Consider the following 25,630-nt stretch of genomic DNA (forward strand, 5'->3'; position numbering starts at 1 on the left):
AAGGCTGAGAGAGGAACTTATCAACATCTATCAGTATCTGAGGCGTGGGTGAAGGTACCAGGCTCTTTTCAGTGCCCAGTGCTAGGACAAGGAACAGCAGGTACAAGCTAGAGCACCTCACCATGAGGAGACACTTCTTTAGGGTGAGAGTGACAGGGCACTGGAACAGGCAGCCCAGAAAGGTTGTGGAGTCTCCTCCTCTGGAGACTTTCCAAACCCACCTGGATGCACTTCTGTGGGACCTGCTGTAGATGACCCTGCTTTTCCACGGGGGGGTTGAACTTGATAATCTCTAGAGGTCCCTTCCAACCCCTAAGCCCCTGTGATTCTGTGACTGGATTGTACCAGTCAGGAGAGGAAACAGCCAAGAATCATCAAGTAAAACCAGAGCCCCCCAGTTTATTAGCAGTTGGCTCAACAGGACCCTACAGCAGCACCTGGGAGCCTCCTAACAAATTCCATGGAGGGGCAGAGGGGAGCTACAGGCCCCCCGACCCCACACATGGCCAGAGAGGTTCCTCAAAAATAACCAGGCGAGAAGCAGGGGAGGCTCCCCTCCACCATCCACAGCAAAAGCCATGTTGCCTTGCCCTGCCCTGCTGCCCAGACAGCTCTGGAAGAGAGGGCAGCACCCCGAGTGCCATGTCCACCCCAGCAGCCACTGCTGCCACCCCACACCTTGTGGAGCAGCTCCAGCCAAGAGGAAATTTGGGCCCTTATCCCTGTAAACCTGTGGTGGATGCACCATCCCACCTGCCAGCCCCAGCAGCAAAACAGGGTGGGAGAGGCAGAGCTGGGGCTCTCCACACAGCACCACTGGTGTAAAGACACAGCTCCAGCTGGGCAACTGTCCCCCAGCTCCCCACTGACCTGCGTCCATATCACCAAAGGGACCAGGCAACACCCTTGGAGTTTAGGTACAAATTCTGGCACTGAAGAAAAAAAACACAACCCCCTGCAAAATGGGAACCAAATGAACCCTCCCCACCTCCCACACCCCAACGGTATTAAAATACTTTTGTTTTTAATAGTCAAGAGGTTTGAAGTTCTCAGCATCCTTCTGACTGCCATTATCCCAATCTTCACCCTGTCCCCAAGGGCCGGCTCTCCTCTGTGCCAGGGGACACGGGGCACCACTTGGCTTTACCACAGGAAACACCACGTGTGTACAAGATTGCAGGGTGGCTTCGGGGGGACAGGAGCATGCTGCGGCCAGCACGCTGGGGCCAGCACACCGGCCCCTTCTCCTGCTCGGCTGCAGTCCCACCAAGCTGCCAGTGGAGGGGGAGGAAGAGGCCGAGGAGTTTGGAGATGAATGGAGGTGACAAAAGAAATAGTGCCCAAGCCTCCGAAAGAACAATCCATCTCGTCTGTAGCTTTTCCAAGTGAAAAACTTTCTGGCTTCCTGCCATGGGGGTGATGGCAGGAGTAGGTCAGAGTCCCTCCGTGCTTTTGGTCTCCATCAGCCTCCATTCCTCTGCTCCAGCTCAGCAAAGTCACCCCCAGCGTTCCCAGAGCGGCTCCTCCACCCTCAGACCAGGAGGTGAAGGACAGCTCTGACGCTGCCTTCAGGTCTAGGGTAGTTGGAGCCCATTTTGGGCAGAGAGAAGGGGAATTTGTGCCACTTCCCCACACTGGGGCAGGACAGGAAGGGACCTTGCCTTTTTAACTCCTCACCCCAGAAACACAAAAGGAAAGAGTAAACCAAAAGAGGAAGGGCAGGCAGGAGGCGGCAGCGCAGGGACCGCAGTCAGGCTGCCACTCCAGGCAGCCTCCAGCACCGCTCCTGGGGGTCCTCCTCCAAGGCCACGGCCAAGGTATTGCTGAGGAAGGTCCTGCCGGGTGCAGGGGTGCCCCCTCGCTCAGGTATTGCTGGGTGGGCAGCAGGCAGCAGCTACCTGGTGCTCTGCAGCTCCTCCCGCAGCCAGGTGGGCAGCGTCTGGCCCATTTTGTAGAGCAGCTTGGAGAGGTCGATGTTGTGGTCCCTGTAGTAGTCCCGCAGGAAGGCGCGTGACTGGCGGAGAGAACAGACAGCAGGGTCAGGGGCACCGACCCCCAGCCCACCACCCCCCCAGCAGGCTTCCTGCATACTCACATCTGAGTCCATCTCAGGGTACTTCCTCCCTTTGCTCTTTCCCAAGCATTTCGTTTTCCCTCCATCCAGAAGCTGACACCAGAATCCTTTCTTTGGATCAAACCTGTGAAGCGAGAGCTCTGCTTCACCTCTTTCATCCCTCCACCCTGCCCAACGGGGCCCACTGCTGCCCAGCCCTGCACAGGGGCACTTTTCCACCTCTTGTTAACCCACATCCCAGCTAGCACCTCATAATCGACCCCCCTGGTACAACAGGTTCAGCTGCCCAGCCAGCAGCCCTGCTGAAGGGGCAAGAGACCCAGTCTGGGTTTAATTATTATTTTCTGTGGCACCTTCAGTCTTGGATACCCTCTTGAGCCCTGTGGCACCCAGCTGCAGACTCAGAGAAGCCAGGTTTGTGGGCAAGCCCTGCCACAGAGGTAAACTGTTATTTTTGTAGGAGCTCTGGAGCTTCCTGCTGCCCACAGTGGGCTTTGATCTCTGGAAGGCCCAGAGGAAGGTGACACTCACAGAGGTGCCACGTGGCCAGGAGCAAGAGCTGCTCTGCAGTGTGAGGAGCTGGGATGCCAGGGCTCAACACCACAGAATGGTTTAGGTTGGAAGGGACCTCAAAGCTCATCAAGTTCCAACCCCCCACCATAGACAGGGACACTTCCCACTAGAACAGGTTGCTCAAGGCCTCATCCAGCCTGGCCTTGAACACATTGTCACATGCAACATGAGCACAGCCCTGAACTCCACTCCAGGAGCTCAGAGCTGCTCCTGGGCTGTCTGAGTGACACCACTGTACCCACCATGGTGTCTGGACAAGCACAGCAAAGCAGGGTGGTGGTTGGAGCTACCCCAGTGCAGGTCACAGCAATGAGGAGCTGCTTTTCTGGCCTCAGGGCAAAAACACTCATTCAGACCAGCTCTGTGGTCAGCCTCAGGGCTGGGGACTGCCCCGGGACAGCACTGGGTGTCTCTGTGGGCAGCAGCAGGTTGCAGGAAGGAGAAGCTGAGGGAAAGACTCACGCCAGGGTCTTGTGATAATCAATGAAGTTGGTCACGCCGAGGAACTTCTGGACCGTCTCCATCACTTTGGCAGGCTCTGTTCGGAGCAGCTTGCCATCCAGCACCAGGATCTGCAAGGAGCAAGGCAGGGCAGTGAGGTGCTGCTGGCTCCCAGAATTGCTCTCCTGGGGAACAATGTCACCTCCACAGAAATTTTGGCCATCTTGGAGACGAATCTGCCACTACCCCACACAGGGTCCCCTTTTTGAAAGCCAATGTGCTCCAGGGTTTATTTACACTAGGAGTAAGAAAGTTAAAAGCCAGGACCAGGATCCATCCAGGACAACATCAGAGCTGCAGCTCATGGCCATCCAACCCACAGCCAGCCAGGACTGCACATGACAGCAACCACCCCAGCAGCAGACAACCAACAGACTGTGTGAGGTTAAACAGCGGTAGAAGAATCATTCAGGGACTGAACCCAGGCACCACAGCAGCACTCTGCTGGGCAGGTCAGGGCTGGTATCCAACCCCCATTCCTCTGCAGGCAGCTCAAACCATGGGCAGCTTTGCCTACTACGTCTGTCTTCAATGCCACAGTGACACCAGACAGGGCAGCCCTGCTGGAGTCTGTGGTCAAGAGTGGCTGGTGAGCAGTGAGTGACCCTGCAGAGCCACCCCCAGTCCTCCACCCCACAGCTCCCTTTCAACCCTGCTTTGTCAGAGGACTGGCACAAGGACATCTTCATGTATCATCCACAGAATGGTCTGGGTTGGAAGACACCTCCAAAGGTCATCCAATCCAACCCCTTCTGCAGTCATCAGGGGCACCCTCAGCTAGATCAGGGTGCCCAGAACCCTGTCGAGCCTCACCTTGAATACCTTCAGGGATGAAGCCTCAACTACCTCCCTGGGCAATCTGTTCCAATGTTCCATCACCCTCCTGGTAAAGAACTTGTTGCTAACATCCAATCCAAATCTCCTCCTCTCTACTTTGAAACCACTGCCCCTTGTCCCATCACCAACTTCACACTACAAAGGTTTCCTTCTTGCACAGTATCTCCCCTTCACCCCTTCTCCAAGTCCTTTTCACTCTTCCCTCCATGGTTTTCAAGGTGTTAAGAAAAGCAGCTCCCAAACACAGCTGAACCCAAGCTCCATTCCCCTCACACCCTTGTCCAGGTGAGGGCTTGCTGGAGTGCAGGGACCTACCTGGTTGGCATGGTAGCTGTTGAGCCAGCGCTCGATGTGGGTGGCATACCAGCCTGGCACCAGGCAGCGGTTCTGCAGGGCGCGGAGCTTGGGCGCAGCCTCGGCTCCCGCGGTGATCACCTCGTGGAAGGTGTATTTCAGGGCCACTGGGTCGTCGTGAGCTCGCTGGTGCTGTCAGGCAGGAGCAAGGCAGGTTTGGTCCTGAGGCAACTCAAACCCTGGGCTGCCCACAAGGCTTGCTGGCTCCCAGGCCCTCGCACTATGTCCTCCTGCCGTCCACAGCCAGCCCACCTCCCAGGCTAGGCTGACAGGGGGAAGCCCTCCACTCACCACACCATGGGGCTGCTCAAGCCAGGGGAGAGGCAGAGGTGGGCAGCTCACCTGGTACCAGGAGTAGGCTCGATCTGCAGGGTTGATGAGGATGGTGATGACTTTGGCCTTGGAGAGCAGGGCTGCAGCTCGCCGGGGAGCCACCTCGGAGTCAAAGTAGTTGGCACTTTTCTCAAAGTAGAAGTCTGAGGTGGTGTTGGAGGGGATGGGGAAGAACTCCATGTACCTGGCAGAGGCACAGTGTGAGGCAGGCAGCAGGCAGCACAAGGTGTCCCCAGCACCCCTCCCCACAAGTGGCACATCCTTCTGTACCAAGCACTAAGCCTGCAGGATCCCTGCAGGTCTGACATGCTGCCTGGGGCTCCACAATCCCCTCCAGCCACTGCAGAGCACCAGGCCACACCAGATTCCCCAAGCAGACCCCAGAAACAGAGGGTGGCAGATGCACACAAGCCTGGCTTCTCCCAAGGGCAGTGCAACATCTCAGGAATAAACCACAGTGCTGTGATGGCCTGAAGGCCTGTGTGGGATCTCGTCCCACCTTGCAGCACCCAGATGCCCTCTGCCAAGTGCCTGGTGACTGCAAGGCTGATGGGAAAGCCCACGGCACTGCTGCTTCTGTTCCCAGAGGAATTGGTGCTCCCAGCTAAGTTCCCAGGACGGGGAGACCTACCAGTCGATGCCCTTGTGATAGTTGTGTCCATTGAAGAACTGTATCTCCTCAAAGGTCTCTGAGCTGGGGTAGTTGCTGCTCAGGTCTGGGTGCATCCCCAGGAAGAGGTAAAGGGCAGTCGTTCCTTCAGACAGACAGAGAGCAAGAGGTGACTCAGGCCAAACCTCCCTCTAAGCTCTGCTTCAGGGCAGGAAGGCCCTTTTGTGGGTGTCAGGTGGACCTGGCAAGCTTTGTGAGAGGTACATGGCACAAGGGTGAAGGAAAGCACCTGTTTTCTGAGGCCCGATGATGAGAAGCTTCGGGAATCGATCACAGGTCTTCTCTTTGGACCAAATGTCCTTGTGCCGTTTGTCTTCACAGGGATCCTGGAACAGACAGGACAGCCTGGCTGGGACCATGCAGCACCGCTCAGCCCCCTCCAGCCAAAGCAGACACGCAGGGAGGCCACGCTGCTCGGCAAAGACCAGGCTTATCTGCAGGTCTGTGGGGCACCACTCACAGAACCACAAAGAGGTGAAACACCCTCTGTCCCCTCCACTGCATGCTCAAAGGGTACCTGCCACAGCGGGTCCTTCTCCTCAGAGAAGATCTGGAAGTACTTCTGTGCCAGCTGCATGGGTGGCAATGTCTGGAGCTTCAAGTTGGTCCAGGAGTTGAGGAATCGGACCAGGTGCTTGAAGGTGTACAAGCCCAGGCGGTCGTTGCCGTAATTGGACAGATGGGTCATGAAGATGCTGATCTGGAGAGGAGAGGGCAGAGCAGGGGTTAGCAGAGCCTCACCCAGCACCTGTACCATCTAAAGGGCTCCCAGCTTGGCTGAGGAGATCAAAGCCATCTCCCACAGCAGTGCTGGGGGACAGCTCTGTAAGAGATGCCCATTCGTGCCTGGGCAGCCAGTCAGCTGTACTCACGGGGTTGAGGAGCACGGTCAGGAACAGTTCACCCCCGTTGATGATCTTGTCCAGCTCACTGGAGCCACCTGGGTACTCGTTGTAGAAAATGGTGTGTGTGAAGAGGCCACAGGTTTGCCGGGGGAGTACCTGCACCAGGAGACAGGCATGGATGGAGCACCCACGGCTATCATAGGGGCAGGGTTGGAAGTGACCACCAGGATCATCTAGTTCCAACCCCCCTGCCATGGACAGGGACACCTCACACCAGATCAGGTTGCTCAGAACCCCATCCAGCCTGGCCTTAAACACCTCCAGGGATGGGGATTCTACCACCTCCCCGGGCAACCCATTCCAGTGCTGAAGAACTTCTTCCTAACATCCAGTCTGAATCGACCCATTTCCAGCTTTGTTCCATGCCCCTCAGTCCTACCTGAGATCCTAAAGAGTCCCTCCCCAGCTTTCTTGTAGGGCCCCTTAAGATAACAAAAGGTCACAATAAGGTCATCTGGGAGCCTTCTCCTCTCCAGACTGAGCAGCCCCAACTCCCTCAGTCTATGCCCCCTTCTCTCAAACTAAAAGGGAGTCCTCAACCCCTCAGTGGTCAGGACCAGCTTCACTGCCCCTCATCACCCTTTGCTTGAATCCCGCTACCCACAAGGGATGCAGGTAGACAGATGGAGAAGGCAAAAACTGTCCTTACACAAGCTTCCTCTGGGCAGGATGAGCTGAGGGCACTGCTGCCCACAACCACTCATTGAGGCTCTGGGGTTTGGTGGAATCATAGAATCAACCAGGTTGGAAGAGATCTCCAAGATCATCCAGGCCAACCTAGCACCCAGCCCTAGCCAGTTAACTAGACCATGGTGCTGAGTGCCCCATCCAGGCTTTGCTTCAACACCTCCAGGGACGGTGACTCCACCACCACCCTGGGCAGCCCATTCCAATGCCAATCACTCTCTCTGCCAACAACTTCCTCCTAACAGCCAGCCTAGACCTCCCCTGGCACAACTTGAGACTGTGTCCTCTTGTTCTGTTGCTGGTTGCCTGGCAGAAGAGTCCAACCCCACCTGGCTACAACCTCCCTTCAGGTAGTTGAAGACAGCAATGAGCTCTGCCCTGAGCCTCCTCTTCTGCAGGCTGCACACCCCCGGCTCCCTCAGTCCCTCCTCACAGGGTTGTGCTCCAGGCCCCTCACCAGCTTCGTCACCCTTCTCTGGACACACTCTAGTACCTCAGCATCTCTCTTGAATTGAGTGGCCCAGAACTGGGCACAGCACTCAAGGTGTAGCCTGACCAGTGCTGAGTACAGGGGCAGAATAACCTCCCTTGTCCTGCTGGCCACACTGTTCCTGATCCAGGCCAGGATGCCACTGGAGGAGGCAAGAGCAAAGAAGCCCCTGAGATCAAACCTGGCCACCTACCATGATGCCATTGTGGATGAAGCCACGGCGATAGCGAGCAGGTTTCAGGTGGGGATACTCCTCTGTGCTCGTCACTTTGATTGACCAGACCTGCTTCCAAGCCTCGTACAGCTGCACATGCACAGGGTAGACACCCGAGTGGTGAGGGGCCACAGCGTAGCCCATGTCAGTGGGGATGCCATGCTCCTGCAGAGAGGGTGGGCAGTGAGCGACCCACAACATTCCAGGTAAATCCAAGCTCTCTCCAAGGGACTGCCCATTCCTAACCACAGTTTGTCCATTCATGCCTCTGGAGAGCAACCAGGCCAGTGTGGGCCAGTGCCCACATATCCCCCTCTAATCAGGGAGATCTCCATATGAGGGAGCCCAGAGGCAGATGTGCTGGGTGCTCTGCTTCACATGGACCATCCTCACCCCTGCCACTTCTGCTGTCACCAAGAGAACAGCAGCAAAGCTCTTCTGTGGAGAAGAAGGAGAACTATCTGTGCAGAACTGTAAATTGCTTTGTATCAGTAGCTGCAAACCAGGCTGGGAACTGCGAGCTGGACAGCTGCCCATCCCGGGCAGCAGTGGTCTGGCCTCAGTGCTGGTTTTATCAGGGACACGTAAATGCTATCACCCAGCTTAAGGTCAGAGCCTGCCTCTACAAACCAGGCCTGCAGAGGGAGCTTTCAACAGCCAGAGCGTGGCAGCACATGGACACCACTCCAGGATCCAGCATCACTGTCCCCACCACAGCATCAAACCACATCAGGCTGAGCACGCAATCCACGGTGGGACCTCTGCATCCCAGCTAGCAGAGACCATCACCCAGGTCCCTGGGAAGTGCCTTCATCTCGTTTCCCCTCTCTTCCCCCACCATAAGCACCCCCACAGGCAGCATCTTACTCACAACGGCAAATTTCTTGTTTAAGGTCATCTGCTCAGCGAGAACCGACTGGTTGTGAAAGAGATGAGGCTGCATGTGGCTCCACATGTGGGGGAACCACCAGAACTCCTTCACGTAGGACAGCAGCAGGTCATCACCTTCATCCTCAGCATCGGTACCTATGGGTGTGATGCTCACTGTCACCACCAGGCACGCAGAGCCGTGCCTGACTAGCTGGGACAGAGGGAGGAAGGGTCCCTCTTGGTGACCAGTTGATGGGGACAGCAGAGTAGAGTGCCCAAGGACCCTCTGCAGCCCCAAATTCAGTGTCTTTGAGCACTGTTTTGTGCCCCAGCCACATGGCACTGACACGTAAAGCAATTCCCTCTCCCTCCTCACCCGTGTGGAAGAATTTCCCTGAGTATCCCAGGTTGAAGGTGAAGTTGGGGATGTGGGTGCGCAGCTCCTTCTGCGTGTCAAACAGCGCCTGGGAGAGGAGGAGACAAAGCAAGGTATTGTCAGCACGCAGCCACAGGGACAGCTGCCACACCAGGCCAAGGACCTGTGGCCCTGAGAACTTCACTGAGGAGCTCCCAGCTGGCCAGAGGATGCTCCGGGACAGGAAAGTTCATCGCTGGAGCATTCCAGAGCAGGCCCAGCCCTACACATCCCCTGTCCACTCAGCCAGCAGGTCACAGCCTCACCTTGACATCTTCCACCTTCATGCGTGTGCCCTCTTTGCCCACAAAGATGTCATCGATGTCCACCAAGATGTAGCGGTCGAGGGGCAGGGAGAGCCTCTTGCCCGTCAGGAAGGAGACAGAGTCCACGAAGACAAGCTTGTGCAGCCAGAAGTTGAGGTTGTTGCCAAAAAGCACTCTCTGGATGCCATCGTGGAGGCCCAGGTCCTGCATCACAGTGGTGTGCAGCGCCGCGTCCACGCTCATGTGCGGGATGGACTCGGCTGACTTGGTCTTGGCCAGGAGGACTGGCTCGTAGGTGGAGTGGTTGGACTGGAAGACAGTCCAGTCCTCGCCAGGCAGCACACCCTTCTCCACCTCGCTGGGGCGTGTGATGTACAGCAGGGGGGACTTGGGGTTGATGCTGCAGTCCTTCAGCGCCAGGTTGGAGTGCAGAAAGAGGGGGAAGCCCTTCAGCTGGGCGCTCAGCAGGCTGTTCTCGTTGGCCTGCGCGGGAGAGAGGGAGGCTGGAGGAGACAGGACACTGGGGACCAGCACCCACGCTGGCTGTGCACATGGAGGCTCTCCAGGGGCACCATGGCAAGAGGGGAGGTGGCTCACCACCCCCAGAGATCTAGGTCTCCCTCCTTCCTCTCCCAAGCATGGGGTGCCCTTGGCCCCTTGAACGTTCTCATTCAACACACAAAGAGCACTGGAGCTGCAAGCCCTGTGCAGGAGAAGGGGAGGAGGCTGCCAAGTAAAACACCTGATCACAATTTGGTGAACCCTAGCAAGGGTCACTGCTGGGAAACTGGATACTAAAAGCAAGTGGATGGCCTCCCAGAGGTGTTTTTACCCCCAAATGCTCCCAGAGCTGCACACAGGCAAAGCTAAGATGGTGCCCTCTGCTAGCAGCCTGTGCCCCACACCAGGCTATGGACCAGCTCCACAGAAACTCAGGCAGTCGGTAGAAAGCCAGCAGAGGGCAGAATCTCCGCAGGGCAGCAGGACCTTGGAGCCCTCTCCTCACACCCAGCCTGCCCAGGGGGTCTCGGCTTACCTTGAAGAAGCCGATGATGCCCACGCCGTACTCCACGCAGTACTTGTCCAGCAGCTCCCGGTTCCAGGCGTCCAGGTTGACGTACTTGAGGATGTTCTCGTAGATGATGAGCGCGAAGCGGCCTCGATCCTTGTCGGTCAGCGTGGGCATGTCCCCCTTCCCCGGGGCGATCTCTGTCCTGTATTTGAAGCGGCTCGACTCCAGAATGGCCACAATCTCCTGGCCCAGCTGGGAGTAGAGACTCTCCACAAAGACCAGCACCAAGGGGTCCGTGCGAGAGGAGTCGGCCACCTTCAGAGTCTTCAGCGGCAGCAAGCGGGAAGGGGAGACCTTGGGCTCGTCGCAGTCCGGCCCCACCACGTCTCCGGAGGGCTCCAAGCCTCTTTTCCACCCATATAAATAATATGCAGAGATGAAAACACTGAGCAGGCAGAAGGCAAAGAGCAGAAGCAACACCACCTGTGGGGAGAGCTGCCGGATACCTCGCCGGGCCCTGGCCAGCACAGTCATCCTTGCATCCGTGGGGCGAGGTGGGGCCCCTTCTCCCCTGCCCGCCCCCTCCCCTCGAGAGACCCGGGGAGGGGAAGAAGCAAGCAAGCAACCAAGCAAGAATAGGTCAAATCAAGTTGAATACTACTAATAAATTAAAAGTCTAGCCAGGCTGCCTCTGCAGGCTGTCTCCCCTCCAGCAGTCCGGCGTCCCTCGTTGTCCACTTCATGTCACCATGGCAGACGCACCGAGAGTCTCCTTGCCGAGCCCAAGTCCCCGTGGTGGTGGCAGCAGTGGCAGCAACAGCCCCATGGCCTCAGCAGGGCGAGGGGGCGGCAGGCGGCCTCGGCACGGCTCGCAGCGGGCACACGGGCATGGCAGCTCCCCAGGGCGCCCCAGTCCCCCAGCTCCGCTCGGTGCCCTGCAAGAGAGAGGTGGCATGAGTAGGGACGGTTGGCATCGGTACCAACAGCAAAGCTTTTATTCCTGCCAGATCCCTCGGAGAGGCTGTCAGCATGCCAGGGCTCGCCAGGAGAGTGCCACAAGCTCCCAACAGTGCTGGCGATGGGGTGGGAGTGCAGCGCACATACCATGGGATCCCAGCTGCTGTGTGTGCCCAGGGCATGGCAGCAGCAACAGGGAGCTCCCAACCCTGCCACGAGCTCCTGTTGCATCAAGTAGGTGGAGAAGCAGTCCTGTTTCTCCTGTTTGCCCAGCGGAAGCCAGGCTGTGGAGAGGAGAACAGGGACACAGTGGGGGGGGGCTGAGTTCCCCATTGCCTGTCCCAGCTGGCAGGGAGGAAGGTGGGCAGACAGCCAGCACGAAGCAGAGCCAGGAGCTGCCAGCCAAGGTCAGCAAGACACACACGTGGGGGCTCCCATGTGGAGCTGCAGAGACCTTGGGAAGAGTCTTCCCTTTCCTGTGAAAGGTCTCGTTACAAAAATAAAGCAAAAACAAAGGGTAGGCACTGCTTGATGGGATGTCAAGGTGCCCGGGGTGGGACACTCATGGGGGCAGGATGTTTAAGGGTAAAATAAAAGTGCTGACACAGTGGATCTTACTGTCCTCAGTCCTAAACACTGTCCTCAAACTTGCCACCAGAGCAAGTTTGCTCCTGCCTGGGAAGAGCTCCCTGACACCTGCCGGCACCGCAGCCAAGCACCCACCCTGCAGACACCAGCCGGGCACATAACGGGATTAGAGGTGGCTGGCAGAGCAGCACCGTGGATTACAGGCTGGGGCTTGACAGGGTAATCCTGTCATCCCTGCCCTTCCCAGCACTGAGCCCCGCTCCAGGCCCCGCTTCCCAGCCCTGCCAGCGTGGCTGTGGTGGGCATGGTAGGGCACCTGTGTTTATTTGCTTGTCATTTAGCTTTGTGTACAGGGATGAGCTCCAGGCACCTTCACTTCTCCAGCCTCTGAGGTGTGCCCTGCCCCACTTCTCTCCCTCCTCCCCTCCAGCTGGGCTAAACCTTCAGCATCCCCAAGAGAAGACCCCCACTGGGGTTTTGGGGCAGGTCTGAAAGGAAATTTGGACCTTAGGGAAAAGCTTTTCACAGAGAGAGTGGTCAGGTACTGGAATGAGCTGCCCAGGGAGGTGGTGGAGTCACCCACCCTGGATGTGCTTAAGGGTTGTTTGGATGTGGTGCCCAGGGATATGGTTTAAGGTGAACCTTCTTGAGTAGGGTTCTGGGTTGGACTTGGTGATCCTGAGGGGCTTTGCCAGCCTGGATGTTTCTGTGAAAAGCACATGGGGATGGGGATTTTAGGGATGTGCCCCCATGTAGAGGAATGTCCTCCTGCCTGGGTATGATCCCTAGGGATGTAGAGAGCCAGGACCACATTACCAAGCACCCTGGCCATGCCATCCCACTCCTGCTCTGTTCATCTTTTGGGAGCAGTGGGCGCTGGCAGCCTCAATCCCATGGAGATGGGCAGGCAGGCGACAGCCAGGGGGTTTGATGCCAAGTGCCAGGATCGTGTCCATCCTCAGATCGGGTGGGAACAGAGCCCCACACCTACATCGCTGCCATTTCCAAGGGGGCTTTCTTAGTCCCACTCTCTCCTACAAGCTTTTAATTACAGTACTTAACCACCAGGCTTCGCAGACAGCATCTCCAGGCAGACACTGGCTGACTCTCCCCGGGAGGCTGCCACGTTGGAGCACAAAGACAACACCTGCCCGAGGAGGAGGCCAGGACTGGACGCCTGGAGCAGCCAGGTGTGAGCCAGGAGCCGGGACAGGCAGTGTCCCGCCCCGGGAACCCGCCAGCGAGGCAGGAAGCAGGCAGGAATCTTGCTCTGCAGGTTCGCTGCCAGAGCAATGCTTCGCAGGGAGGATGCTGGGGAGCTCGGAGCGATGCCGTGGGGTGGGGATGCTCCAGCTCAGGGTTTTCCCCACATGAGTGGCTGCTGAGCTGCACACGGGAGCCAGCAGCGTGCTCAGGTGGCCAAGCAGGCCAGCAGCATCCTGGCCTCTCTCAGCAATGGTGTGGCCAGCAAGAGCAGGGGAGTGGTTGTGCAGCTGTACTCAGCACCTTGAATACTGTGTTCAGTTTTGGGCCACTCACTGCAGGAGGGACTTTAAAGTTGCTGGAGCAGGCCCAAAGAAGGGCAGCAAAGCTGGTGAAGGGACTGGAGAACAGGTCTGGTGAGGAGCAGCTGAGAGAGCTGGGGTGGTTTAGTTTGGAGAAACAGCAGCTGGAGGGGAGGAGACCTCACTGCTCTCTACAGCTCCCTGAAAGGTTGCAGTGAGGAGGGGGTTGGCCTCTTCTCCCTAACATCAGGTGACACAGTGAGAGGAAATGGCCTAAAAAGCATGCCAGGGGACGTTTAGATTGGACATTAGGAAAAAATTCCTTATGGAAAGAGTGGTCAGACACTGGAACAGGCTGCCCAGGGAAGTGATAGAGTTACTATCCCTGGAGGTGTTCAAATAACACATGAACACAGCACTGCAGGACATGATTTAATGGACATGGTGGTCTCAGGTTAACAGTTGGACTCAATGATCTTAGAGGTCTTTTGCAACTGAAATATTTAATGATTCTATCATCCCTGGCAGCAGTGGGAGAGCCAAAAGCTTCAGGGTGCAGAAGGAAGCAGGTTTAGGTCCAGAAAGCACAAAACAAGTTCTTGAGAGCTTTTGTAAAGCAAAAAGGGAAACTGGATGGTAAAAAAAAAAAACCCAACCACAGGAGCTGGCAAGGTGACAACCAAAGTCAAACTTCCTTTTAACCTGATTTTTAGAAGCTGCTCAGGTGCCTTTTAAAACTGTGGTGGTTATTTAAAAGGCACCAGCTGGAAATGTCAACCCAAGTCCCACAGGCAGCCCTCAGGGTTCCAGGAACGCTGTACAGTGCTGGCAGGCTCCCATCGCACAGTCGGGTGCTCAGCCACTGCCACACGTCAAGGACCACAGAAGAAAGAGCCTCAGAAAATGCTCTTTTCTGGGAACTTTCCGAGCAAAGCAGTGGCCCAGGCTCTGCTGGAGAGGAGGCTGGGTGAGGAAGCTTAGCCACAGCACTCTTAATCCATCCGACCTGACAAACACAATCAGCATCCAAGCGGCTTCCCCAGCACAGCTGGGAGCCCCGGAGCACCCTGTGGAGCTGATTCAAGCCTCGGGCAAGCAGGGAGCCTAAGAGGGGCCCTTCACCATCAGCACTTCAAACCTAAGACAGCTGCAGGAGGAAGGGAAAAATGAAAAGCTTTTCTCAACCCCCCCCTTCAGTGTGGTCAGGGGACAGCGATTTCCCCTTGATCAGAGTTGCTGGCTCACAAATGCTCCTTGCAGCACCACCTTACCCTGGAAAAGAAGAGGGGCACTGGAGGGCATGAAAACATCTCTCAGTGGCTTGCAGCACTCTTCCCTTAACCTCTGGTGGGGTTTTGCAGGGATACAATGGGAGGATTAAACGTAAGCAAGGAAATGCAAGCAGAGCCAGAGTAGAGGGAAGGGTGGGCTGTCTCAGCAGACCACCACAGCAGGGTTGGATTTGTTGGGGGGGGGGGGCCCAACAGGTCTAGCTGCAGGTGCAAGCTGAGGCAGTTCATAAGTCCTGGCTGTCAGGTAAATCAATTGCCCCAACCCTGCAGCCCAGGGATGGGAGGTAAGCTCGAAACCATGGGTGTGACAGCAAGAAATTGCTCATGCACCTCCCTTGCTTTGCTTTGGAAGGGGCTGCAAGGCAGGGACCAAGTATCCACCTTCAGAGAGAACAGACTTCAAGACCTCACATGTGCAAGGACCCCAGCCCCTGATTTTAGTATCTCACAGACCCCTAGTGTTTGGCCCACAGAGGCAGGGCCACATGGGTCATCCTGATGGATCTTCCCACTCCTCTCCTGGCAGCATCTTTCAGGTGGGCACCCCTGCTCCTCATGGCTCTGGAGAGAGCTCTACCATGCTGGCTGCTGAGTTTTCACCTTCTTACCACCGTGTCACCTCCACCTAAGCCAGCCCTGGAGGTTAAGCCTGGATAGAGGAGGATTTAGGGGCAGGATGCTAAACTGTAGTGCCCAGCAATTTGCAGTTGGTTCTGCTTGCTTCAACACTTCCTTCCCAACACATCCAATCACTGCCTGACCACACTGATGAATCTGCTTTGCCACTCAGTTGTTTGATGGCAAAAGGCTACTTGGAAGGTCTAAATTCAGGCAGGCTGGTCCCTAGCAGGGTGGCAGTGCTCACCGTGACTGCTATCTCTCTCACACCTCATGCACCTGCACCAGCATCCTCAGCGTGGTGCCCTGCAGCCCCAGGAACCCTGAATTCCTGTAAGAAATGCACAAAAAGCAGCCAAAATATTATTAATAGGTTTAAGTTCCCTCTAGAGGGAATCCTTTTCACTCTGTTGGTAATATTTAAGAGGGCTGCAGATCTAAAACCACTGAGCTAAGCACGTCCTTAGAGAGGAGATTAATGCCACCATATTATTCAAGATACAACTGTGAGCTTAGGGCAGAGGAGCTTGCTCTGAAAGCAGAAAGGTAACTGGGTGAAAAGCCTGCCTTTAAACAGCTGCCTCTGCACTGCTGCCTTTATCAGCTCCAAATGGCAGCCACTGCAACTGCTGCTGGAAATACCAGCAAAGAGATGGAAGTACTGGTGTAGGGGAAGCACCATCTCAATGTGCAAAGGACCACCACCTGTCCCTGTCCCCATCACCTGCCTCTCTGGCCAGGGCTGGATTCACTAGCCAAAAGAAGGCACCATCAGAAGGAGATGAACTCTTTTGCTTCAGTGCATGGTGGTACAACCAAAACAATTCTATGACAACACAATACCACTCCTCCACAAGCTTCCAGTTCCACCAAGTACTTCAGCTCATCATGAGGGAGCAGAAAGAAGCAGCTAAACATAGAGGAGCTCAGACTAAGTAAGGAGGCCCAACCAGCACCCATGGGTGATGTTGGAGTGACTATCAACTGTCCATCCTGCCTAACCGGGGGGCCACCAGGCCCCCCGGCCCTTAGATCCCCTCCACCATTCACCCAGTGTGCACCATGGGCACTCACCAGTGGTGATGAGAGGAGGATCCCTCTGCCCAGTTGGGCAAGCTTGGGGCTTCTGCTTTCCCTGGGGCTCATTAAATAAGGGAGTGGGCAGGGAGGGCAAAGTGGCCACACCTGGGGTAGGAGGAGACTCCAACAGCACCCAGGTGCTCCTGGTTTGGGGGAAAATGCAGTGTGGGGTGGGAAAGAGGAGGTGGTGCTGAAAGGAAGAAGATAGAGAGGAAAGGAGGGAGATGGGGAAAAAGAGAAATATGGAGAGGAAAGGAAAGAGATGGAAAGGAACAGATTGCCCAGGGAGGTTGTGGATGCTCTCTCCCTGGAGGTGTTCAAGGCCAGGCTGGATGAGGCCTTGAGCAACCTGTTCTAGTGGTCTGTTCTAGAGGTGTCCCTGCCTATGGTGGGGGGTTGGAACTGAATGAGCTTTGAGGTCTCTTCCAACCTTAACCAACCTATGACTCTATGAAGGCAATGGAACGAAAAGGAGGAAGATGGGGGAAAACACAAGATGGAGAGGAAAGGAGGGAGATGGGGGAGAACAGGGATAATTTTTTTTTAAAGGACTGTTAAAATAAAAGGAAAAAAGAAAAAATGACCCTGCTCTGGCATGGGAGTTGGACTAGATGATCTTTCAAGGTCACTTCTAGCCCCTAACATTCTGTGGTTCTGTGGTGTGATGGTGCACAGCTCCTGGCACATCTCACCTCTGAGGTGCTCCTCCAGCAGGGATCAAAGCCATGCACCAGACAGGACAAAGCCAAAACACAGCATAGAAGCTTCAACTGCTTTTATGTCAAAAGACATCAAACTGTTGGCACAGGTCCAGGGGAGAGCCACAAAGATGATCAGAGGGCTGGAACACCTTCAGGGACAGGCTGTAAAAGTTGGGGCTGTTTAGCCTGGAGAAGGGAGACCTTAGAGAAGCCTCCCAGTACCTGAAAGGAAGCTGCAAGCAAGCTGGGGAAGGACTTTTTGCAAGGGCTTGTTGTGATGGCAAGAGGAGCAATGGCTTTGGGCTGAAAGAGGAGAAATTTAGACTGGAGATTAGGAACAAATTCTTTACAGTGAGGGTGGTGAGAGACTGACACAGGTTGCCCATGAAGCTGTGGATGTCTGAAAGTGTCCAAGGCCAGGCTGGACAGGGCCTTGAGCAACATGGAAGGCATCACTGTCCCACTCAACATCATTCTACATTTGCTGTCTACAACTACCTGAAGGGACATTGTAGCCAGGTGGGGGGTGGCCTCTTCTGCCAGGAAACCAGCAATAGAACAAGAGGACACAGTCTCAAGTTGTGCTGGGGTAGGTGTAGGCTGGATGTTAGGAGGAAGTTCTTCCCAGAGAGAGTGATTGGCATTGGAATGGGCTGCCCAGGGAGGTGGTGGAGTTGCTGTCCCTGGAGGTCTTCAAGAAAAGCCTGGATGGGGCACTTAGTGCCATGGTCTGGTTGACTGGATAGGGCTGGGGGGTAGGTTGGGCTGGATGATCTTGGAGGTCTCTTCCAACCTGGTTGATTCTATGATTCTATGATACAGTTCTGTGGACTGGGGGATTTTCCAAGTGGTCCCCACGGACTCCCAGCCTTTAGGATGGGCCCAAAGAGACATGGATGGAGGGAGGAGCTTTACAGACATCCAGCTGCCAGGCTGCCAAAACAGGGGTGCCTGGCCATGGGAGAGGGATGCAAGAGGAGCAGAAGGGAGCTCGTCCCGCAGCGCACGGAGGGTTCATAAAGCCAGCTCAGGAGCGTCTTAGCGGTAGATTACACAGGCTGCTTAAGCGCTTTGCAAACAGTAGTTACAACATGCCAGGGAGAACAAAACCCTGCTGCTGGCTGGGGGACAGTCCCAGCACCACCCTCCTCAGGACACTCGTCTTTCCTTGCTGCCAGAAGGTGCAAAATTAAAGGACAACAGCAAATATTTGTTGAATTTTTAGGGGAGAAAAAAAACCCAAACAGATTTTAAAACAAAACACAAACCCCCTCAAAGAACTGAATGAGGTTTCTGGAAACCTAGGATGAAAACTTTTTTCCCATGGCAGAGTAGTTGGCAAGCCTGTCCAGTGAACCCTAGAATCACAGAATTAAGCAGGTTGGAAGAGACCTCCAAGCTCAGCCAGTCCAACCTAGCACCCAGCTCTGTCCAGTCAACCAGACCATGGCACTAAGTGCCTCAGCCAGGCTTTGCTTCAACACCTCCAGGGATGGTGACTCCACCACCTCCCTGGGCAGCCTATTCCAATGCCAATCACTCTCTCTGACAACAACTTCCTAACAACATCCAGCCTAGACCTCCCCTGGCACAACTTGAGACTGTGTCCCCTTGTTCTGTTGCTGGTTGCCTGGCAGAAGAGCCCAACCCCACCTGGCTACAGCCTCCCTTCAGGTAGTTATAGACAGCAATGAGCTCTGCCCTGAGCCTCCTCTTCTGCAGGCTAAATAACCCCAGCCTCTCCTCATAGGCCTTGTGTTCCAAGCCTCTCACCAGCTTTGTTGCTGGGGGTTGTTAAGACCAGCATGGTTTAACTCTACTCCCCCAAGCTCTGCCTCCACCAACTCCCAGCCCCAAGATGCCACAGCTCCCCTGCTAGTGGAGGAACCCACCGAGGAGGTCACTCCATTTCTGATCCTTTGGCACTGATGGCTGCCATCCACCTCAGCCTCAGCACCCTGCTGTGGAAAAGAGCTCCTCTGAGCTCAGCCTCACCTCCCAACACCCACATGAAATCGGCCTCCTCTATAAACTAGGCCAGTAATTAGCAGCAGTCATTAGCTTTCCTGTGCTCCAGGGATGCCAAGCTGGGTAGCCCACCCTTTGGCACCGATGCTCCCTGCCTCTGTCCCAACCAAACACCTCAACACCAAAGGTTATGGTTCAGGCTACTCCCCACTCCCCCCCAAAAAAACACCAGCTGGAGCCCTTCGAGGGTTGCTCCTCTTCCCGGGTATTTTTTTGCCCTTGAATCCTTGGGAACAGCCTCGGAAGCAGAGCTGGGGGAATTCTCCCAAACCTTAATTGAAAGAGGCACTTAACGAGGAGAGTTTCTTTTGTCTGTTAATTGAAACAGGTTCTTACTGACAAAAACTCTCCATGAATTTTAAGTGGGTTCGCAGGGGGCGGGGGGGGAGGGAAATCCACTCAAATGAATTGGGTTTTCCTGCTTTGAAATGTGCCGTGGCCATTCCTGTGGCTCTCCAAGCAGCAGAGAGCCTTTCTGGATAAGCTGAGGCCTGAATTCCAAGTATTTTAAACCTAAAAAGGACAAAGGGAAAACAATCTCACGTGATTCGTTTGTATTTCACTGGAGCAGCAGCCTCTGCTGTCACCAGCAGGTCGTCCCAGGACTCCTACCAAAACCAAAATCCTGCCTGAAAGCCCCTGGGGTGCCACTTTTTGCTCCTTCCAACACTTTGCCTGGCCAGATTTTCCCTGCAGAGATGCTGGCCCTGCCACGAGCATCAGGGTGATGCTGGATCACAGAGAGCTGCGAGGCAGCAGCAATTCTGCCCCATGGGCCTTGGCCACAGCTGCACTGTGACCCCCCCCGGGACTGGCCAGCTGCTCCAGCTTCTTGACAGCTTCCCATTACAGGGAATTTGAAGTGGGTAGGAGAGCAGCACCATCCCACCACAGAAAAACCACCAGCTGTTCTGAGGAGTGCAGGCTGCCCTGCCAAGTGCTAACCAGGAACCAGACCAGCACTTCTGCAAAGCAGCATCCATAAAATCACAGCTCGTGGAGAAGAATCAACCCCTGGCACCCACGCTCAGGAGAATTCCATTCACGAGCTGCTCCCTCCCTTCCACGAGCTCCTGAGGGTGCTTCCACTGGACTGCATCCATCCTCCCTGATGCCTTCATACTTTGCTGAGGCACAGTCAACCCCCACTGTCTGCCAGGACAGCCCTTGCCAGGAGCACACAGCACCCATGATGGCAGACAGTATGGATTAGAAGCCAGGTATGTGCCTGCTGCGGGCACAGGCGTGCCCTGGTGACAGCTCTGGGGCTGGCAGCTCCTTCGGGAAAGGCTGGGCAGCGCACACTGACACGCAGGCAGGGTGCTCCTGGGGCCAGCCTGCTCCAAGGTCACAGCCAGGCCAGGTGGAGGTCAGATCTTTTATTAGACCAATGGCCACAGTTGGAGAAACTGACACATTCCGGGCACGCAGGCATTCCTTGGGCCCAAGAGCACATCTGTTTTTTCCTAAAGGTCTTACTTAGGCTAATAAAAGACATTACCTCGGCAGGCAAACTTTGCCACCCTTAAAAAGTACCAGAGGCTGCAGTGCTCTGGTGAAACACAGCAGGAACAGGCACAGAGGTCAGGAGACACTGGCAAGATGTGTTTGGTTTCCACCCTCCAAGCTGGTAAAGCCCAGCGAGGCCCCTGCCAAGTGCAGCGTTGAGGCTGCTGGTACCAGAGCTCTCTTCGTGTCTGAGGTTAACCCAAGCCTAACCAAGATCAGTGCCTGAGGTTGCACAAACCCAGCAGCATGGCCACAGGAAGCCTGTTGCTTGTAGCATACCTGCTTCCATGCTGCAGCATCAGCCCTGTCCTCTCCTCCTCTGCAGGGGCTCCAAAGCATACTTGAGAAACTAAACTCTGATGCCACATCAGCAGCTCCATGCCAATGCTGTGTTGCCTGCCCCCCCCCACCACCAGTTGGTAAGATCTAACAACCCACCAGTAATGTGCTGCCTCCCATCCCACCAGCAAGCTGGCTCCGGGGACCACACCTCTCCTAGCTTCAGCACCTGGGGACATCCCCCACCCCTGTAGGCTCCACGTCCCCATCCAACCATCAGGCAATGAATACTCAGGATGGGTACCACGCACAACCTCCCTCCCTCCTGGCCTCAGCCCCACTCTCCAACATAAATCCAGGAGGCCAGGAGCACCAAGGACAGCCAAGGGCTGAATCTGGGCTGCTGCTGCAGGAGATACAGACTGACCTGAGCTGTATGTGTAAACTTCAGGCATTGGTAGCATTCTACAGCTGTATTTCAGGGTCCTGCCAATGACACTTTTTGACACATCCTTTGTTTTCAAGCCGGTAACACTGCTTCAGGCTCTAGCCCTGGGGCTGCAGGGCTGTACATGGCTGCGAAGAAGCAGAGTGGTCAGGAAGGAAGGGAGATACTCGAGGAGATGCTGACAAATGGCTGGATTTTCCCGAGGCCAAGACATGAGAGGCAGAGCCAAGAGAGAAGCAGGCTACCCCAAGGAGCAGGGACACACTGGGGCTGGCATCCCCTGGGAACATCAGGCGAGACACATCCGCCTGTGTGGCAGAGGGAGCCGGGAGGGACATCCCCCACTGTACTCTGAATCCTCAGCATGCCCAAGCCCAGAGACAGAAAACACTTTGTCTTCCCTGCTTTGCGTCAGCAATGAGAATTCCAAGATGTTTTGGACTCCCTGGCAGCAGGAGGACAACAAGGCAGAGCCCCCGGGAGAGACTTTTGTTCTCTCCAAGAAAACCTGCACCTCCCCCAGCAGAAGCCCTGAACGTGGGCAAGCCCCTCACAAAAACATCAAGGCAGTTCTGCAGCTCCTCCTGGGATACCCCACATTTAGCAATCTGCTGACCTTCCTAAACCCCACCGAGACAGCCTGTGGCACTTGAAGGTAGCACCAAGGATCTCAGCCCCTTCCCAGGCAGAGGGCTAGAGGAAGGTCCTGCTGCTTTTGGAGAGGACAGCACAACCAAGCCAACGCCAGCCCCTTCACTGCCCGGCCAGCAGGCACCTGCGGGATGTGCAGCTCAGTACTGATTCATCTTCTGCAGGCTCTGCCATTCCAGCTGGTGGCTTTTGCAGGAAAACAACATGAATCATAAACTACAGGCCACCCTCTGCCACATCCCTGCTGTGTCACTCTTGGAGTCCTGCTGGGGATCCCTGCACGAAGGCTGCCTTGCTCCTCAGCACCTGGGGACAAGCACAGAGGGCGGGTGTGGGGGCACCACCTCCCATAGATACTTGAGGACTGAGTGACCTCAGCCCTTGAGGTTTGTCAAGTGGTGTCTGAGAAAAGAGGCATCACACTTTCCCTCCACTTGGGCCCTCCTTCCCTTGCCTCAGGTTCCAAAGCCAGCAGCACACAGATGATGGCACGTTGTACAAATGAACAAAGCAATGTCACCATCTCGACCGAAAACATGGAAGGAAGCCAAGGGCAGACCTGAAGTGCTTTCAGGAGCAGAGCTGGAAGTGTCAACAAGATGGATTGGGAATCCCAGCCCACCATGGCCATGAAGCAATCACAAGGCATAAGAGCTTATTATCTTGCTTCTCTCTCTGCCTTGCGCCCTAACCTCAGTGCAGCAGGCTCTGCCTCGACAGCTGAACACTGAAACATCAACTCAGTAAGATATACCTGGGAGGTAAAATCCCACAAAACCTCTTTTAAGCAAAGCCCCAAAGCATGAACAGCCAAGAGAGCAGCTCCATCTCCAGCACTCAACCAGAAGTCCCCAAGGTGGGATGCTCAGCAGGAACAAGGCTCTGCCTCCCCAACCCAGGCACACAGAGATGTCCCTAAAAATCAAACGTGGTTCAAAAAGCCTGCAGATGGAGAGAGGCAGGCAGTGCTGTGACACTCTGCAGCAGGGACACACTCAGCTGTGCCATACCTCACCATGACATATTACTGAGAAGATATTAATCATTCCTGCTTCGTTCCAGCCTAGGGTTTGACTTGTGAGGCATCTTTTTTCTTTTGTTTAAATTACCACCAACAGAGCACCAGATAGGTCCTGTTCCACTACTGACAGCGCCGTGCAGGAAGGGAAGGGGGAAAAAGCCCAAAACAACCTGTAAAAAAAGGTCTGTTTGGCCAGGATGGGTTTTCCATTCCCATCCAAACAATCAGACTGGACCTATCAGCTTCCCAAAGGTACAGGAAGCAGGAAAGGCTTCACATGGATGAGCTCTGCTGTTAGAACCCATGCCCCGTGCCAGTGGCTCCAGGCAGGAAGAAGAAATGTGGGGGCTGGAGCCAGCAGTGGCATGGCACACACCTTGCTGAGTGAAGTGACACTGCTGAGTGGCCTGGAGACCAGCAGGATGGTCTTGGCTTCCCTGCACCCATGCTCAGCTGCCTCGGGCATGGAGGACTGTCAGGCAACAGGAACATACCTTCACCTTCACCTCCCTGCTGAAGCGGAGCACTGACATGGGCAAAGGGAAGATGCTCAGCCATCCCACCACAGGCCACCAAGGTTGTTTTTTCTCCCCCCTGCTGTATAAAACCTTGCACGTTTCTTCTATTGTTTAATTTCCTTCTTCTCCACCCATGGCAAGTTCACTTAGAAACAAGAAACTTATTTCCTATGGAATTCGTCCTGGTTGTTTTATTTGGAAAATGACAACTTCCTCAGCCCAGGTCCCCGTGCCCAGATGAGCGGAGCAGGCACAGGGCTGCTCACCTCCCCATCTGCACCAGCCCAGCCCCAGGAAGGAACACTCCTGAGGTTAAAGTAATACAGATGCTGCTTTGCTGCAGGAAGAGCCGCTGCTTCAAGGCTGTCGGTGACAAAGGGGCATTGCAAGGCACCAGCTTCCCAGCCCTGCAAGCACCAGTAGCAGGAAGACCACCGGCTGCACACTGTGCTGCAGCTGCAGCTGGACGGGACTGCGGGAAGGGAGAGCCCCAGGCTGGGATGCAACAGCAGTGCTGGGAAGCAAAGCCTTGCAGGAGACGCTGAAAGGTGGCCAAGCTGGTGCGGCTTCTGCACCACTGGGCATCACAGGCTGTCCCCGGCTGCAGCGGACAGCAGTGGAGGCCAGAAACAAAAGACCTGGAGGAAATCCTAAATACAGCGATGCAGGAGAGGGCCAGGAGCTCACCAGCGGCTAGGTCAACGCCAGGGCTCCTTCCAGAGGGGCTGATGTTTACAGAGCCTGCAGCCCGGCTGACCAAGCCATGCTGCCCAAAACACATGCATCACCAGACCTGCTCTAGCCTTCGTCTGTCCCGGTCCTTTATTATTTCTGACTAACGCTGCTCACATTCCTCCGGAGTGGGGCTGCTTAAAGCCTCGCACCCCACATCCCGGTGCCTGCACCGCAGCTCGGCCTCGACTCTTTCAGCCACGGTCCTGGCCTGCTGCACGGACACCGAGGGCAGAACGGCACCCCTGGGGTGCAGGCGCCCCCAGGTACCCCGCACGGCTTCTTCTCCGCACGCTGAGCACCGGAGTGGGGACGGGCAGCAGGACAGAGGGGCGGGGGAGGAACCTGAGGCCCGAAGGAGCTACTCAGGGCTCGGTGGGCTCTGCGCCGGACCCCTGACTCGGCCGGTCCCGGGCAGGCCCCGCCGGACCCACGGGCAGGCCCGGCCAGCTCCGCCCAAGGGGCACCGAGTGCACTGCGAAGGGAGCCGCTGTGCCCGGCGCTGCCGCGGGGAGAAGGGCGGCGGGGCCCGGCTCCCCCCGCCCCAGCCCGGCCCGGCAGCGGGGCAAGGCCCGACGGGTCCCGGCCCGCGCTACCGGCCGCCCTTTGTCTGCGCTGCCGCTGCCTCGCTCCGCTCGATCCCTACCTACCTACCTGCCTGCCTGCCCGGCTGGGTCCGCACCGCGCCGCTCCGCCAGGCCGCCGCCGCCCGCTCCGCCCGGCTCGGCTGGGCTCCGCTCGGCTCCGCTGGGCCCGGCCCCGCTCGGCGCGTCCCGCCCGCCGCCCCGCCAGGCACCGCCCCCCGCCCGGGCCGGCCCCGCCGGGCTCCCCGCCTGGGTGGCGGACACACCGGGCTCCGGGCTGGGAGGGCTGCCCCGGCTGCACACAGAGGACCTGCCCCCGACCGCGGCCGCCTTTCCTCCGCTCCGCAGCTCCGAGAGCTGCGTCCAGCCCCTACGTGTCGAGGCACCGGGAATGATGGTGAGCCCCGCGTTGAGCTCTAACGGGAGGGCTCTTTCCATCTCCCGGGCCTGGACCGCGTGTGACGGTACCGGCCATGCTCTCAGCCGGTCGCAGCTCCCACGGCTGCTCCCCGGGGTCGCACGATACAGCCCAGGTCCCTCAGGACACAGCCCAGGCAGCGATGTTGGTATAACTGGGTGTCAGGCTGCTATCTCCTACAAAGAGCCCTTCTGTCTCTCCCAGTGCGTGTGTGTGTGTTCCGTGGCAGATCGCGAAGCCACTTAAGCCTGAGACTGTCCCCATCCTCTACCCCAGCTGCAGCCCCCGGCTGTGATTCCGGAGCGCTGGGACATCGCGTTGTTTCAGCTTTTCCATTCTTGACTCCAAAACAAGCTCAAGGTACAGATCTGAGTCACGGGCTGGCTGCCCCCACCCCCGACCTGCATGCACACATACACAAAATTCCTTTCATTCCTCAGAGAGGGGATAAACGAGCTTAGCACGGCTCAGCTGCCCCGCTCCTCCCCGCGGAGGCTGCC

At 56.3% G+C, this 25,630-nt stretch overlaps 1 protein-coding gene across 4 annotated transcripts; it reads right to left on the bottom strand.

Moving 5' to 3' along the window:
• Window positions 1-379: 379 nt before the first annotated feature.
• NDST1 (N-deacetylase and N-sulfotransferase 1) lies at window positions 380-24,876 on the bottom strand. Of its 4 annotated transcripts, none has more exons than XM_064162057.1 (15): window positions 24,787-24,876; window positions 10,226-11,136; window positions 9,190-9,672; window positions 8,885-8,972; window positions 8,510-8,664; window positions 7,618-7,803; window positions 6,215-6,343; window positions 5,860-6,042; window positions 5,572-5,668; window positions 5,304-5,427; window positions 4,682-4,856; window positions 4,301-4,471; window positions 3,110-3,219; window positions 2,096-2,198; window positions 380-2,014 (listed from the first exon to the last, which is right to left on the bottom strand). In XM_064162057.1, exons 2-15 carry the CDS (start codon window positions 10,733-10,735, stop codon window positions 1,895-1,897), a joined length of 2,634 nt encoding a protein of 877 aa, XP_064018127.1. In that variant the 5' UTR covers window positions 10,736-11,136; window positions 24,787-24,876; the 3' UTR covers window positions 380-1,894. The 4 variants fall into 4 exon arrangements, with proteins under 4 accessions (XP_064018127.1, XP_064018126.1, XP_064018128.1 ...); XM_064162056.1 differs by having other exon boundaries at window positions 24,783-24,876; XM_064162058.1 differs by lacking the exon at window positions 24,787-24,876 and adding an exon at window positions 16,236-16,273.
• Window positions 24,877-25,630: the final 754 nt, after the last annotated feature.

Source organism: Pogoniulus pusillus, chromosome 22 (genome assembly GCF_015220805.1).
Source record: "Pogoniulus pusillus isolate bPogPus1 chromosome 22, bPogPus1.pri, whole genome shotgun sequence".
NCBI lineage: Eukaryota > Metazoa > Chordata > Aves > Piciformes > Lybiidae > Pogoniulus > Pogoniulus pusillus.